This window comes from Mandrillus leucophaeus, unplaced genomic scaffold (assembly GCF_000951045.1).
Source record: "Mandrillus leucophaeus isolate KB7577 unplaced genomic scaffold, Mleu.le_1.0 Scaffold220, whole genome shotgun sequence".
In the NCBI taxonomy this organism is placed as follows: domain Eukaryota; kingdom Metazoa; phylum Chordata; class Mammalia; order Primates; family Cercopithecidae; genus Mandrillus; species Mandrillus leucophaeus.
This window is the reverse complement of record NW_012102255.1, coordinates 1610400-1627844: the sequence shown is the minus strand read 5'-3', so window position 1 is coordinate 1627844 and position 17445 is coordinate 1610400. Positions and strand designations below refer to the sequence as shown.

Genomic DNA, 17445 nt, shown 5'->3' with positions numbered 1-17445 from the left:
ATTCAATTGAATTAAATGGCTAAATCATATGGTATGTGAATTATCTCAATGCAGCTATTACCAAAAATAAAAAGGTTTCAAAATACCCATCCCGTCCTATTTTGATGTAGATCTGGATGATTCTGCATGATTATCTTTGGGTGATGATATTGTGGGTAACTTTCAATCATTCCGTTTTTGATTGTGAATGTTTTCTAAATGTTCTCATACACGTTTCTGTTTTTAAACTATAAAATAGGTGAGATGAGCTGCTGTTGATGTGAAAACTATTAAGTATTAGCTGAGATTTAGGAACATCTAAATCTAAAGGGGGTGATAGCCTTCTGTGAGTTTATCGCTGTGAACTAATCACACAGCGTCACAGAGCAGACGAAGACTGCTTCATCATCAGTTACGTTTGCCTGATTGGGTAACCTCGATTGTGACGGGCCTTCTTTAAGAAAGAGTGTGTTCTTCTTTAAGAATGGAGTGGCTCTGCCTGACGTTCAGAAAAAGCAAGAGCAAGCATCTGACCGTGCTCATGGGGTACTGAACGGGTTGAGATGCTGGATGATTGGAAGGTGCTCTGTTGAGGATGGGCCTAAAGAATCATGGAGAATACCCACCCACCTCTACTTGTTCTTATTTCATGCTTATCGGGTATGTGACCTTGTAAAGTAGGTGCCTTAGATGATGGTGAGGGTCCTCCTTTTCCTACGAAAGAATGACTCCCACTGTCAATCAAAACATTAGTGGCCTGGGGAATGCATCAGTCTCTTGTGAATTCGGATTCTGTGTGACCATCACTACCAATCTAGTCACTTCTGTGTCACTGATGGCTCTGAGTGCCGAACCAGGCCCTGGTGACTTCTCCTAGATTGCCTCTGCTGGACTGCCAGCCTGCCTCTACCTCTGACTGGGTGTTTCTCTAGCACCAGAATATTCTCCCTTTTCAAGTAATACATCAATGCCCTTCTGAAGACAAGACTTTCACTCAAAGGAAGGACTCCAATACTGAAGGACATCAAGTTGGCGGAGGAATATATCTGGGGAAGGTAAGCCGTTAGACACCTATCAAGTTATACCATGACTACAAGAGCTGAACTTAGGTCTCGTCCTGACAACGTCATTATTTCCTAGTTGTTGTTTTGTTTGGCTTGTCTTCTTTTTTCTTCTTAACTAGAAGCTTAATGAGCTCATAGACTGACATTTGCATTGAGTTTTCCACTTAAGGCTAACCTTGGGCAGGCACAAGTCTTTCAGATCAAGGTTCCCTTTAATTGAGCCGTCCTCTGGTAGGACTGATATTTGGGTGCCAGATGAGGTGGCGGTGGAAAGTGGAGGAGAGCGATGTCAGGGTTCACACAACGTGGAGAGTGTCCTGTGGAGTTGGGCCATGAGCAGCTCTGGCAGTGGGGGTCTGTCATTTCCTTTCTTGTCTATCCTCTGGCAGAAAACATAGCCCTACTGGTTTAATATAGTATGGATTTGAGTTAGAACAAAGAGTCTTGAACTGGGAACCAGAAAATGTAAATGGATTCAAGCCCAACTTTTTTTTTTTTCTTTTGAGTTTCGCTCTTGTTGCCCAGGCTGGAGTGCAATGGTGTGATCTCGGCTCACTGCAACTTCTGCCTCCCGGATTCAAGTGATTTTCCTGTCTCAGCCTCCCGAGTAGCTGGGATTACAGGCATGCACCACCCACCACCACGCCCGGCTAATTTTGTATTTTTAGTAGAGACATGGTTTCTCCATGTTGGTCAGGCTGGTCTTGAACGCCTGACTTCAGGTGATCTACCCACCTCGGCCTCCCAAAGTGCTGGGATTACAGGAATGAGCCACTGTGCCCGGCCACCAAGCCCAACTTTTATACCAACTAACTGGGTGACCCCAGGCCAAACATGTCACCTCTCGGAGCTCCAGTTCATTCATCTAATTAAAACAGAATGGCCCTTAAAGCTACTTCTTGTTTGATCATCGATTACATTTAGACTCTGCGCTGTTTGAAGCCACACATGCTGTGGCTCCCTTCTTGCATGGAGGATACCCAGGAGCCTACTATGTCACAGGCAATTAAGAGAAATGTGTAATATATACTAGATGATGAGTCAAAAGATAGCAAACATACGTCGAGTGCTTACAGTGCTCTGGAATGTTACTCCAGTTATTTTATTTAATAGATAAGGCAATCGATACGTGGATAAGAAATGAAAATTGCCCAAAAGTCAAACATTTTGTAATTTATTCTACTGCTGCTTTTAACCCCCGTGGTTTCCTGCCTCCTCTAACTAGAAAATAAGGTCAAAGTGCCTGTGGGCTGGGTGCAGTGGCTCATGCCTGTAAACCCAGCACTTTGGGAGGCCAAGGTGGGCGGATCACTTGAGGCCAGGAGTTTGAGACCAGCCTGGCCAACATGGTGAAACCCTATCTCTACTAAAAATACAAAAAAATTAGCTGGATGTGGTAACGTGTGCCTGTAGTCTCAGCTACTGGGGAGGCTGAGGCACGAGAATTGCTCGAACCTGGGAGGTGGAGGTTGTGGTGAGCCAAGATGTTGCCACTGCACTCCAGCCTGGACAACAGAGCAAGACCTTGTCTCAAAACAGTAAGCTATAAAGTAAGAATAATGTCACCACTTATTAAAAAAAAATTAACAATTTGGTATATTTCCTTCCAAACCTCTTCTATCCACTAAATAATACTTATTTTTGCTGTCATCATTATTATGAGGAGTAGTGTATCTTCCCCCTGCCCACCACTTTTTATCATTGTAACTTTCATGACATTCTTGGAAATTGAGACTGAGGAGGGTGTCTCACCTGGGAGCTCTCTTTGCACCATGATCAAAATGGAGTCTTGCCAGCTGCCCAGGGTAATAGCCTTGCAGGTCTCTTCCTTGGTGAGCAATGAATACACTAGAGCAGAAAGTGAGAAAGTGAGAAGAAAGCCGTTCTTACAATTAGTTCATTCCGGAAGAATGCCAGCTGCGGCATAATACAAAACGTATTTGGTCTTTGTCCCCAGTTCCTGGCACTGAGCCCCAAAAACCCATGGAATTTCCTGGTAAGAGTCTTTTTCATGCATAACGAGCCCTTTTCTACCATAGCTGAGTGTATGGGCCTTGCAGGCCTCCCTCCTCCCACCACAACCTCCTGCATCTGTAATAAAATGTTATTTATGTTCAGGATTCATAAGGAAATATTTAGTGTATCAGGTATTAAGTTCAAAATATTAGGAAAAAAGAAATAAGTGGATATACAAAACCAGCAGGTGGGCAAGCATATTTCTGGAATAAAATAAAGTTAAATGAAAAGAAAAATAAAATAAAAATAAAACCATTGGGGCAAATGTTGATAACGGTTGAAATGTGGGAATTGGGCTGGGCGCCGTGGACACCTGTAATCCCAGCACCTTGGGAGGCCAAGGTGGGCGGATCACTTGGGCTCAGGAGTTCGAGACCAACCTGGCCAACATGGTGAAACCCCATCTCTATTAAAAATACAAAAAATTAGCTGGACATGGTGGCACATGCCTGTAATCCCAGCTACTGGGAAGGCTGAGCCAGGAGAATTGCTTGAACTCGGGAAGCAGAAGTTGCAGTGAGCTGAGACTGTGCCACTGCACTCCAGCCTGGGCAACATTGTGAAACCCTGTCTCACAAAAAACAAAAACAAACAAACAAACAAAAACGAGAAATGTGGGAATCCGTAAATGGAGGGCTCTGTCTGAAAAAAATAAATAAAAATAAAAATAATAAAAGAAATGTGGGAATTGGTAAATGGGGGCTCATCATACTGTATTTTTTTACTTTTGATGTTTACAAAATTTCATCTTTTTTTTAACTGTAACAATAAGTCTGTAAAGACTAAATGTGAAGCAGCGCTGTGATGTCAAAGCACGAGGTGCTTGCAAGCCGGGGAGGGGGACTCGAGCCCTGTCTGGAGGCTGAATTTTGAGGTGTTTTGGGAGCATCATTGAGCTAACATGTGGGGACTGGGAGGGAGTGCTTCTGTGGGGTGAACGTAAGAGGGAGTGGGACAAGGGTGGGTGGTACAAGTGGAATACAGCGGGGCTGAGGGAGACCAGGCTGGAGGGCAACGGTGCGCAGGTTTTACGCTTTAAAATACACGTATTTTAATTAATTTAATTAATTTATTTATTTTGAGACGGAGTCTCACTCTGTCACCCAGGCTGGAGTGCAGTGGCCCGATCTCGGCTCACTGCAACCTCTGCCTCCTGAGTTCAAGCTATTCTCCTGCCTCAGCCTCCCGAGTAGCTGGGATTACAGGTGCCCACCACCACATCAGGCTAAGTTTTGTGTTTTGAGAAGAGATGGGTTTCACCATGGTGGCCAGGATGGTCTGAAACTCCTGACCTCAAGTGATCTGCCCACCTCGGCCTAGCAAAGTGCTGGGATTACAGGCGTGAGCCAGCGCCCGGCCAGAAATACATCTCATTTTATAGTACGTTGCTTTTCCTTTTATATTATAGTTATACAACTGTAATGAGATAGGTTGGTGTAAAAGTAATTGGGGTTTTTGCTATGACTTTCAAGGGCCATTATTTTCAATGGCAAAAACTGCAATTACTTTTGCACCAACCTAATATTTTTAAATTATATGTGGTTGGTTTATATTATTTATAGATTTCATTTCAGAAGAATAGCAGAGATATTACAAAATATCTGTTATTTAAAAGGGGGTATTGTGTCTGAAAGTTTGAGGACTACTAATGGAGGTGATAGGAAATCTTTGTGAGCTTTGTTGTTGTTTGTTTCGTTTGCTTTTAGAGATGAAGTCTCACTCTGTTGCCCAGGCTGTAGTGCAGTGTGATCATAGCTCACTGTAGCCTCTAACTCCTAGGATCAAGAGGTTCTCCTGTCTCAGCCTCTTAAGTAGCTGGGAGGGACTACAGGCGTGTACCATGTGCCTGGCATATATATATATATTTTGTAGTTTCACTATGTTGCCCAGGCTACTTTGTGAGATTTTTAGCAAGATTCATGACATGATATAGAAAGATCTTTTTTGATGGCAATGTGGAAAACTATTTTTTTTAAAAAGACAGGGTCTCACTATGTTGACCAGCCTGGTCTGGAACTCCTGGGCTCAAGTGATTCTCCAGCCTTGACCTCCCGAAGTGCTGGGATTGCAGGTGCGAGCCGCTGCACCCAGCCAGAAGACAAATTTGAAGACCATCTGACTAAACATAGAAAGACTGCTTAGGACGTGATTGTAGTGCTTTATGTGGGCCATGATGAAGCTCTGATATGATGGAAATGTGGATGGAGAGGATAGGGCTGATTGAGGATATTTTAGGAGATAGGATAGAGGGTAAAAGACAGGGAAGTGTCCAAGACAAAGCTGCGTCTTCGAGCATTGGAAAGAATCCTGCCTTTCCCCAAGAGAGGGAACACAGTAAGTGGGCATCACTGGGAAGGTGACTTTATTTTGTGGTGCCTGGACATGTGGGGCCTTTCGGGATGTCCCACAGATTCTGAGCAGTCAGTAGATGCCATAAAAATTCACAGTCAGGAGGCCAGGCACGGTGGCTCACGCCTGTAATCCCAGCACTTTGGGAGGCTGAGGCGGGCGGATCACGAGGTCAGGAGATCGAGACCATCCTGGCTAACACGGTGAAACCCCGTCTCTACTAAAAATACAAAAAATCAGCCGGGCGTGGTGGCGGGCGCCTGTAGTCCCAGCTACTCGGGAGGCTGAGGCAGGAGAATGGCGTGAACCCGGGAGGCGGAGCTTGCACTGAGCCGAGACCGCGCCACTGCACTCCAGCCTGGGTGACAGAGTGAGACTCCATCTCAAAAAAAAAAAAAAAATTCAGAGTCAGTAGAAAGTAGCACATCGTTTTGCATAAAATATCTCACTAAATATGTGTTAGATGATGGATGAAAACTGAAACTATGCCTTCAGTTCGACTCAACCAACATTTATCGAACGCACACAAAACACCCTGCACTGTGCTAGGCTCTGCAGATACAAAGCTGACTAAGAAGCAGCCCTTGTCCTCAAAAAGCTCTTCACATGCTGAAATAGTGATCTGAAGAAAGGGTCGCTAGGACACAGAAGAGGGAGGAGTACCTAAGACCGGTGTAAGCAAAGGGGATGGGGAGGAGATTCCAAGCAAAGGGAATTATAGGCGCCAAGACGTGGACAGAATTGGGTTCTGAGTGGAGTGTATGAGGGCCAGAGTGGGCCCGGTTGTCTAGTATGAAAGGCAAGTGCTGAGCAGGGCGAGTTCTGTCTCTGTCTGTGCAAAGAGGACCTCTGGGAGCTCTGATTTGCAGAAAAACCACAGGCTGTCTGGGCCTGCTCAGTGCCTGGGATAATCTGACTGAGCCCTGGCTGGTAAATAACAATGGAGTATTAAGTCATAAGAAGAAAGAGGAACTGGCACAATAAAGGGAACAAATGCCATTTCTGAATGCACGGGGGTGGGACACGTAGCTTTCTTAGGCACCTATCCATTTTCTGAAGCACCACCTTGGAATGTTACCCCAGGGCCACAGTACAGTTTAAGAATCCACCTAAAGGACGTTGGTTTCTACAGTGGCTGGGCTGTTGGCGGTGGGCTGGGTTTTGACCATGGCGTGCATACGAACACACAGCTGCTGAATACAGGTGAATAAACTCAGCGCCGCTCCTTAGAAGCAGTCAGTAAAAGCTGGTTTGAGGATAAAGAATCCTTACACCAGCACCAAGTAACACTCCCTGCCGCCACCCCTTGGGAGCGTCTCTTGGCAGGTTTTGGGAAGAGTGGAGAGACAATGGGAAGGTGCGTGTAAGGAGATGGGTGTGGAGGGAGGGCTGGCTGGGTGGAGAAGAGAGTTTTGACCTCCTAAGGGGAAACGCCTAGCCAGGCCAGAGGCTGTGCATTACCCAGCCTCAGCGAATGACTGTGAAAGCACGTGTGGACTCTTCAGACTTGGCTGAGGAGCCCAGCCCAGCTCAGGGCTCTGCTCAGAGTGATTCTGTTGACCTGGGTTTTAACCAGCTGTAGAAAGCCCTTTCCTTCGCTCTGGGCGGGTGCAGGCACCGTGCATGATTTCGAGTCCCTGATGGCTTGGCTCTTTGAGGTGGTGTATTCGGTCCACATGAGAACAAACCCGTTCCCTGGGAGTGTGGCTGTAACCGGAGCGGGATCTGGGCTTAGCCACAGTCAAAATTCAACATGCTTAGGAGAGGCCAGGGGTGTCTGTCCTCCAGAGCCTGGCCCCACAGCCCCAGGTAGCCTGTGCTCTTATGACCGCACTCTGCTCTGTTCCGGCCCTGCTGGGACTCATGCTCCACAGAGCATTTTTACAGAAATGATCTCACTTCATCCTCACAGTCACCTCGCAAGGTAGACCTGATTAACTCTCTGCTTTATAAGAAGAGCCCAAGTCCCAGAAAGGTTAAGTGGACTTTTTAAATAGTGAAGTCCACTTAAACGAGGAAGTGCCAGCACTGTGAATCAAACCCAGGTCTCCAAACTCTATGTCGCATTCTGCCACCCAAGGGTATGTGTGATGATTTTTTTTTAAATAGGAATCCGGTGCTATTTTCATACAAACTCTGTGATTCTCTCATTTTGGGGCAGACAGCAAATAGACATTGTACACTAAAAAATAGGAAAAGCCATAAACACACAGCAATGTTGGCTGGAAGATGCTTTTAACTCAATGAAAAGTACTCACTGCGCGCTCTTTTGTGTCTCCAGTGTGCTAGGCGCTAGGGACACAGTGATGGTAATATTGTCTTTCCACTCAGGAGTTCATAATCTGGTCAGGAAAGCCATATTTAGGCAACTATCTAATCATAGACAATGTGGTGAGCACTACACCTGATAAGAAACTGAGGCTTGGGGGAGATAAATAACTTAGCTAAGGACATGAGCTAGTAAGTCCAGAAGACGGAACTAAAGGAAGGACTGGGAAGCCCCCAGACCTGTGCCCTCATCTCCCAGGTTTTACCAGCTCCAGAAGAATCTCCTCAAGGAAGTGGGGAGCGTCAGTTTCCTCATCAGTAAAATGGGAATGACACTGTCTTCTCCATTAATGAGTACATGAGAGTAAACGAGACATTTGTACTTGGTGGCTGACATCTCCCAAGGTGATGATGTGGATACAGGAGACAGAAATTATTTAGTCAGATGGAAAAGGCAACAGAGTCCTTGGCGGAATTTCCCTTTTAACAAAAGCAGCCCCAAAGTCATTTCTTTTCTAACAAAGAGCAGCCTGTAAAATTGAGCCGCAGACATGAATAAGCAAGCTGGAAACTTGCAGGGTGAATGCCAGCAGCTGTGTCCATAGAAAAGGGCTACCTGGGGACCAGGCATGTTCAACATGGAGGCTCCATCTTCCCTTTTCTCTGTCACCACGTGTATAGTAAAAACAAAAACACGCAATTGAACATGACCCGGCCAGGCGGAGAACCCTTCTGCATAATAAAATATTAGGGTGGGGTGGTCAGCTTCTTCACATGCCATGCAAACAACACACCTAGTCCTAACTAGTTCTTCTCATGTTATGCAAATGGCACACCTGGTCCAATCAATCTTTTGTGCCCTACGTAAACCAGACCTCAAACACCACCTCCTCAAGCTCATCTATAAAACCTGTGCTTCACCAGGGGCCAGAAGACCCATTGGGCCTCCCTCTCTCTGCAAGAGAGAGATTTTCTCTTTCTTTAGCCTATCAAACCTCCGCTCTTAACCTCGCTCCTTGTGTGTTCACGTCCTTGATTTCGTTGGCGTGAGGCAATGAACCATGGGTCGTACCCCAGAAAAATGACGCTGCTTCAATATCATCCCACGCAGGATGGGCTGGCCACACGGCTGCCTCTGGATCTTCAGAGACTGTTTCGATCGAAGTTTTAAAAATCTATTTAAATCACACATGAATTCTGTATCTTTGATTTTCTACAACACACTGAATTTAACCCACTTAAAGTGATCTTTTCAGGAGTATCCTGCGTTCCACAAACCAATGCCACACTCAGCCCTTCTCTGAGTGACAGGCCTCCAGCCTGTAGCCAGGGGATGGCACCAGTAAACAGTTGTATATAATAGGATTTTTTTTTCTTTTTTCTCTTTTTTTTTGAGAAGGAGTCTGGCTCTGTCGCCAGGCTGGAGTGCAGTGGTGCAATCTTGGCTCACTGCAACCTCCACCTTCCCAGGTTCAAGCAATTCTCCTGCCTCAGCCTCCCGAGTAGCTGGGACTACAGGTGTGTGCCACCACACGCCGCTAACTTTTTATATTTTTAGTAGAGACAGGGTTTCGCCATGTTGGCCAGGATGGTCTTGATCTTTTGAACTCATGATCCACCCGCCTTGGCCTCCCAAAGTGCTGGGATTACAGGCATGAGCAGCTGCGCCCAGCCAATATGATTATGAATACAAGAATTTTATGTGGCCACTGCTAAGTGTGAACCATTTAACATTTACTTTGATTCAGTGTCCCTGCTGATTTTAATCTGGTTTTCCATAGCATAGCTCTGAGGCTTGGGCATTTAAGGATGAATTGGATACATGCTTGTGCAAAACCACACAAGGGCAGGCTCAGGTGCCATCAGTCACCAGGGGACAAACCACACATAAATGACTGGATAATTTTGCTCACTCATTCATTTTAATATTTTCAACAACCGTGCCTACAGGGCCTACTGGGAATGGTAATCTGCAAGGCAGAGGTCATGATAGTGAGTTGCAGAGAAAGGGAAGTAAGCCCGGCCCAGGGGGCTAACCTGGAGATGCAGCAAAGTGCACTGACCATAAGCAGAGACGTGAGTTTAAGATCCATGTCCGCCAGTCACTGGCTGTGGGATCTGGGACAGTCATTTAACCACACGGTGCCTTGGTTCCCTCATACGGAACTCACAGTAGTGAAGGTTAAAGGAGTTCAGATGCACCTAGGACAGTGCTTGGCACAGAGTAAGAGCTTCAGAAGTATTTACCATTATTATTCTGGGGGTGGCGACAGGCAGGAAATAAAGAAACAGATAAAATAGGCCAGGTGCGGTGGCTCACGCCTGTAATCCCAGCACTTTGGGAGGCCGAGGCGAGTGGATCAGTTGAGGTCAGGAGTTCGAGACCAGCCTGGCCAACATGGTGAAACCTCGTCTCTACTAAAAATACAAAAATTAGCCAGGTATGGTGGCGGGCGCCTGTAGTCCCAGCACTCAGAGGCTGAGGCACAAGAAATCGCTTGAATTCAGGAGGCAGAGGTTGAAGTGAGCCAAGATCGTACCACTGCACTCCAGCCTGGGTGACAGCACAAGCCTTTGTCTCAAAAAAACAAAACAAAAAACCAAAACCCTTTCCTTCCCGAAACCCGGATGAGGAGGAAGCAGGGGAGGGAGGAACAGAGCGGGCGCCAGTATTTCCTGATTGTCTCCCCAGCGGCTTTGCTCTTTCTGGGTGTGTTTGAGATCTGTTTTGTTCACTGTGGGGCCTATTTAACTCTGGTCTCCTCTGGGGAAAATGGAAACAAACCTCTACTGGCCACTCCTTCCTGGTGCTCTGTGATGTCTGGACCTGGCCTGGAGGCGGGGGATTTGGGTGGAACTGAGCACAGCAGGCCCTGGGGTCCCTGGAGGCCTAAGGCTGGGCTGTCTTCAGCTCTCTGGGGCTTGTCCTCAGAGCCGCACATGGGTCGGGGGGCAGGCACACTGACGGCTCCCACTCTTCCCGCACCTGAACTAGTCTCGGTGCCCCCACCCTCCACCCATAGTGCTCACCGTGGGACAGCTCTTGATGCCTTTCCTGACCTGCCAGCACATGGGTCCAATCCATCAGCAAGTCTGTGCATTCCCCCTCCAGGCTGGATCTCCCATGGGACGGCTTTTCTCCAGCTCACGGCTGCCCCTTGGCCCAGATCACCATTGCCTCCCCCTGCTCTCTGCAATAACCCCCACTGTTGTCTTCAGACAATCTGTTCTCAGAGTGAGCTTCATAAAAAGTAAATCAGATCAGGGTCGTCCATTGCATAAAACCCTTCAACCCATTGCGTGTGTAATAGCGTAAAACTCAAATGTACTGTTGTGCGCCACAAAGCCCTCCAGGTACTTCTCCTGCCTCTACCTCCCCAACCTTCTCCCAGCTCCAGCCCCCGTGTCACCGTGTCATGGCGTCTTTCATGACTCAGGGCTTTTGGACCTGCACTTCCTCCTCCCTAGACCACTCCCTTCTCCCGCCCCGCTACCCCTATCACCCAGCATCATGCTCGGCTGTTAACTGCTCAGAGAGCTGTTCCCTGAACACCCTGGCTAGAGAAGGCATTCTCCTCTGCCTGCCTCTCCGCCTTGATTATTCTCTCTCACACCCTTTTTCATTTCCTTTTTTTTTATAGACAAAAGTCTTGTTCTGTTGCCCACACTGGAGTGCAGTGGCACGATCTTGGCTCATTGCAACCTCCGCCTCCTGGGCTCGAGCGAGTCTCCTGCCTCAGCCTCCTGAGTAGCTGGGATTGCAGGTGTGTGCCACCATGCCTGGCTAATTTTTGTATTTTTAGTAGAGATAGGTTTCACTATGTTGCCCAAGCTGCTCTTGAACTCCTGACCTCAAGTGATCCACCCGCCTTGGCCTCCCAAAGTGCTGGGATTACAGGCACGAGGTGCTGCGCCAGGTCTTAAAAGCAAATTCTTAAGGTGTACCCAAGAAGGACACATCCATCCATTCACTCCTTCTGTAGTTTCTGGAAGAAAGACTTCTCTTTTTTGACCAAACATGGCTAAAATAACTCAATATTAAAATAAACATTACGGGTGTGTTGTGGCTCACACCCGTAATCCCAGTACTTTGAGATACTAAGGAGGATTGCTTGAGGCTAGGAGTTCCAGACAGTCTGGGCAACATAGTGAGACCTGGTCTCTACAGAAAATTTAAAAATTAGCCAGGCAGCTTGTAGTCCTAGCTACTCAGGAGACTAAGGCAGCAGGAAGATCAGCCGAACCCAGGAGGTGGAAGATCATAATCCAGCCACTTCACTCCAGCCTGGGCAACAGGGCGAGACTTTGTCCCTAATAAATAAATAAAAATAAAATAAAATAAACATGAGGCTTGCTCAAAGCCACGAAGCCAGTGGGGCTACAAGAGGCTGACGCCCAAATCACAGTGTGAGGTTTTTCTGTCACAAATTTATAGCTACCCCACTTCTGCAGACTCCATCGCAGATGGTGAAGGGAGAGCAGGGTTAGGATTTACAGACTCATCTGATATCAAATTTAGTACAACAAAACATATCTAGGGCTTGTTATTCTTGTGCCATAGAGGACCTTGAAGAAAGATTGAAACGGCTCCTTAGTTTCCATCTGTGCTGTCAGCTCTCATCGTGCCAAAGCACAGGGGCAGTGTGTTTTACCCCAAGCAGAGTAAAATGGTCTGATCCAAAATGTAGGCCTGCGTTGCTCAGACTTCTCAGTAAAGCTCTTCCCAAGCAAAAACCAATATCCTTCTGGTCTTTTGGGAATTTGGAGTTGCCTGTTTGCTTGGATTCTGCAGTGAGTGTGAGGTTTCTCTTTCTCACAACTTCCCTAAACCCAAGGTAGAGGCTAGAGCAACTCTGTGTTGGATGCTAATTCACCATGTTGGCTTCTGATTAACCCCTTTTATTAGCCCATTTTCCTATTGCTATGAAGAAATACCTGAGACTGGGTACTTTATGAAGAAAAAGAGGTTTAATGGACTCACAGTTCCACATGGCTGGGGAGGCCTCACAATCATGGCAGAAGGCAAAGGAGGAGCAAGGGCACATCTTACATGGCAGCAGGCAAGAGAGTTTGCTCAGGGGAACTCCCACTTATAAAACCATCAGATCTCGTGAGACTTATTCACTGTCAGGAGAACAGCATGGGAAAGCCCCACCCCATGATTCAATTACCTCCCACCAGGTCCCTCCCATGACACGTGGGAATTATGGGAACTACAATTCAAGATGAGATTTGAGTAGAGACACAACCAAATCATATCACCCCAGGCCTCTAAGATTTCCAGTTTCTCTATAGTTCCTGGTATCAGAGTAGGTACTTACTGTAAGTTCTGCCCTTCGGCCAAACAGCGTTGGTGTTATCATACTTCAATTGTCCCCTACATCCCTTCTGTATCACTCTTTCCCTATGGTATCTAAACCCTGGGTCTCGGGGGTAATGGTGCAGACATCCACCATCTCATCTCACTGCCACCGAGACACATATGTGGCTTCTGTTCATAAGTCCCTGTTAAATATTTCTTTGTAAGAAACTGGATTTATCAGTCTCTTTCTTTGGCGTCTCAGCTTCCTCTGACTTTTGCCAGTGGGTTTGCATAGACCTGCTCATCAAGAAATATCCAAAGAGCTTCCCTAGAACTCCCTGGCAGTGGTCTCTCAACCACTGAGCAGCAGGATGTGCAGTTCTAACTCCCCAGGCACCTGGCTGCCTGGCCTCAGCCCTGGAGGCAGTGCCTCTGGAAGAACTATACCTTGGCGGGATCAGTGGGCGACGCTCAATAAATTCTCGTAGTCGGATGGCTGTCATGATGGATGGGAATCTGAAAAAAATATGTAGAGTAAAGGATCATATTGCCAGTTTACACATAGTTCCATGGGTGAGCTATCTAGTACCACAAAGTCCATCTTGAAAGAAATCGGTAAAAATATTTGACATGGTGGAAGGATGATGCTTATAGGCTACTTAGGGAAGGAAATACAAGATTAGTAAAGGAGCAAAAAGAAATGGCAAGCATAAGGCAAATATATACAGATATGCTTTTCTTTAAAAATCAAAGGTAAAAAAATTAAGTAAGTATAAATCAATGAGAAAATAAAAAGCAAAGGTACTGCGCTAACGTTAGCTGGGCATAGTCTCCTGTCTCACCTCATTGTTCTTTTGTTTTTGCTTTGATCAGTTGTGCCCAAGATCCTGTCTCATTTCTTGCAAGCTAAGCACAACATTTCCCAGAGTCCCTCACGACAAGAATCCCGGCCAGGAATGAGAGCCCTTTCATTGGCTGTGCTTGCTTGGGATTTGGAAGGTGGACGTGAGGCAGAGGCTGCTGCCGTGATCTCTACTGGCCAGCAAGGTTGTGGAGACATAGCACTTCTTTGCAGCAAACGTCCAGTGTCTCATCTCCAGCTCTGGGGCAGACAAGAAGCAATTGTTGTGAAGGCAGTGGCTGAAGTCTGTGTCCCAAGGTTCAAATTCCAGTTTCCTGGGTGGCAGAGGCGGTGGTGTTGAGAGTAGGTTCTTGAACTCAATACTCCTGGAAGCAGCTTCCTGATCTGGACTGACATAGCTTTACCGGTGATGGGTCAGTTTGATGGAGATGTTCCAGATGCCTCCTGGGGGCCCCACCCAGAGCCTGTTCCTCCAGCCCTTCTGAGGATTTTTTTAAGCACTTCATTTTGTATGTTAACCCCTTTCTGTTTCCCACACTGATCCTAGATTAAACATGTATGTTGTTTCTAGTCTAAAATTTCTTATCACATTTTTTTTTTTTCCCCCACAGGGCCTCACTCTGTCACCCAGGCTGGAGTGCAATGGCACAATCTTGGCTCACTGCAGCCTTCACCTCCCGGGTTCAAACAATTCTCCTGCCTCAGCCTCCTGAGTAGCTGGGATTATAGGCACCTGCCACCACACCCAGCTAATTTTTGTATTTTTAGTAGAGATGGGGTTTCACCATGTTGGCCAGGCTGGTCTTGAACTCCTGACCTCAGGTGACCCACCCACCTTGGCCTCTCAAAGTGCTGGGATTACAGGCATGAGCCACCGGGCCTGGCCCACATCTGATTATTTACTGGAGAATATGGCTTGCCACAAGCAAACTACTACATTTAAATAATCACATAAAGTGGTGAGACCCCACCTCTATGAAAAATACAAAAAAAGAAAAAGGCTGTGTGGAGGTGCTTGCCTGCGGTCCCAGCTACTCAGGAGGCTGAGGCAGGAGGATCGCTTGAGCCCAGGAAGCGGAGGTTGCAGTGAGCCAAGATCACACCACTGCACTCCAGCCTGGGTGGCAGAGTGAGACTCTGTCTTAAAAAAAAAAAAAGAAAAATCACAGGAAAAGGAGTAAACAATGGGAAGGAAAACTGAGTGGCTGGGGGACAAAGGCACACGTTTTACCATTTACCTTAGGAATTTTGCACTCTGCCTATCTATTATGTATGCATAAAGACAAGTGGGCCTGTGGTTTGCACAAACATGGCTAGTGGTGTAGCAGGAGAACATTGGACTGAGACCTACGTGACCTGAGGCAAGTCATTTCCCCATTCTCCACATTGATTACAATAGCTCTCTGCAGGGTTAAATGAGGCAGTGATGTGTGCGAGAGTGTTCCGTGTCCTTGAAAACATCTTTGAGAAAGGAGAAATGTGAGTTCCTATTGACAATCATGGATTATGTATCAGGTAACAGGTATTAACTCCTATTAGCCTCCTAGCAACCCCACAGAGTTTTATCGCTATTTACTCCCAAGAAATTGAGGTACTGAAGAAGTCAAGTAACTTGTATGAGGTTACCAAGGAACCAGGGCTGGAACCCTCTGGCTGCAGAAATATTTATTTTAACTCTTATGCTCTATCAAAACAATCACAAGGCACCCAGACCAACAGCCAACACAAAACTAGGACTATTCCGTAACCAGGAGACAGAAAGGACTGGGAAAAAAAAGTGTATGATGTCTCCTCCTCTTCCCTTTCATAGGCAACGGTTAACTCATTGCCTGCTGGCTGGCTAGCTGCTTTATTTCACCTGAGTGTGTTTTTCAAAGCAACTTGAAGATTTTAAATGCATTACATTATAATGGAATAGCTGGCTATCCAACAGAGCCTAATCATTTATAATGTACTTTTACTGCTGTGATTATTTGAAAAAAAAGAGAGAGAGAGAGAGAGAGAGAGAAGGAAGGAAGAAACAATGAAAGAGAAAATCTGTAAATGCACCTGAGCTCTGGGTTAATTTGATAACCCGAACTCCGAAAGCTTTGTGACTGCAGAGTTTACTTCAGTAGAAGTGATAAGCTGGACAGAAGTGAGAGGCTGGACAGAAGTGATGAGAGGCTGGACAGAAGTGATGAGAGGCTGGACAGAAGTGATGAGAGGCTGGACAGAAGCGATAGGCTGGACAGAAGTGATGAAGGCTGGACAGAAGTGATGAGAGGCTGGACAGAAGTGATGACAGGCTGGACAGAAGTGTTGATAGGCTGGACAGAAGTGATGATAGGCTGGACAGAAGAGACAGGCTGGACAGAAGTGATGATTGGCTGGACAGAAGTGATAGGCTGGACAGAATAATGCAGGGTATTCAGGGTTCTTGCGCTCCTAACAAAGACAGCCCCAACTATCCTTTCGAAGATAGAGTGAGGGCTCAGTGCCTAGAAATTCTGAATCAGTCTTGTACGGGAATAAATTGGTCATGGGTTGCCATGCTTTTTTTGGATATATAGGAGATGTACATATTTATGGGGTGCATGTGCCATTTTTATACAAGCATACAATGAGTAATGATCCAATCAGGGTAATGGGGGTGTGCATCACCTCAATCATGTATCATTTCTTTGTGTTAGGAACATTCTAATTCCACTTTTTAAGTTATTTTGAAATGTAGAACAGGCCGGGTGCGGTGGCTCAGGCCTGTAATCCCAGCACTTTGAGAGGCCGAGGCGGGCAGAACACTTGAGGTCTGGAGTTTGAGACCAGCCTGGCCAACATGGTGAAACCCCATCTTTACTAAAAATACAACAATTAACCAGGCATGGTGGCGCATGCCTATAATCCCAGCTACTCGGGAGGCTGAGGCAGGAGAATCCTTGAACTCAGGAGGCAGAGGTTGCAGTGAGCCGAGACGGAGCCACTGCACTCCAGCCTGGGCAACAGAGGAAGACTCCATCTCAAAAAAAATAAAACTGAAAAAAGAAAGAAAAAAAAGAAACGTACAATAAATTACAGACAATAATCACCTGTTGTGCTACCAAACACTGATCTTTTTTCTTCTAACTGTATTTTTGTTCCATTAACCATCCACCGTTTATCCCCTCTTCCCCACTCCCCTTCCCAGCCTCTGCTAACCATCATTCTACCATCATTCTACTCTCCATCTCCACAAACTCAATTTCTTTTCTTCTGCAAGTTCAAATTTTTTCAAGCTCCCACATATTAGTGAGAACAGGCAACATTTGTCTTTCTGTGCCTGGCTTATTTTACTTAATATAATGTCCTCCAGTTCCCTTCATGTAGTAAATGACAGGATTTCATGCTTTTTTTTTTTTTTTGAGACGCCCAGGCTGGAGTGCAATGGCGTGATCTCAGCTTGCAGCAACCTCTGCCTCCCAGGTTCAAGCAATTCTCCTGCCTTAGCCTCCTGACTAGCTGGGACTACAGGCACCTGCCATCATGCCCAGCTAATTTTTGTATTTTTGTAGAGATGGGGTTTCACCATGTCTTGGAACTGCTGACCTCAGGTGATCCTCCCGCCTCAGCCTCCCAAAGTGCTGGGATTA

General features: G+C 46.4%; 1 protein-coding gene across 3 annotated transcripts in view; it reads right to left on the bottom strand.

Annotated features, from left to right (window-relative positions):
• Positions 1-17445, bottom strand: part of LOC105540497 (chromosome unknown open reading frame, human C1orf100) — a 50689-nt gene that overhangs the window by 15043 nt on the left and 18201 nt on the right. For all 3 annotated transcript variants that reach the window (XM_011981168.1, XM_011981169.1, XM_011981170.1), the window contains exons 2-3: positions 13426-13494; positions 2796-2891 (exon numbers count right to left, since the gene is read on the bottom strand). In XM_011981168.1, coding sequence (XP_011836558.1) covers positions 2796-2891; positions 13426-13481 — 152 coding nt within the window. In that variant the 5' untranslated portion in view covers positions 13482-13494. The remainder of the gene's footprint in view (positions 1-2795; positions 2892-13425; positions 13495-17445) is intronic.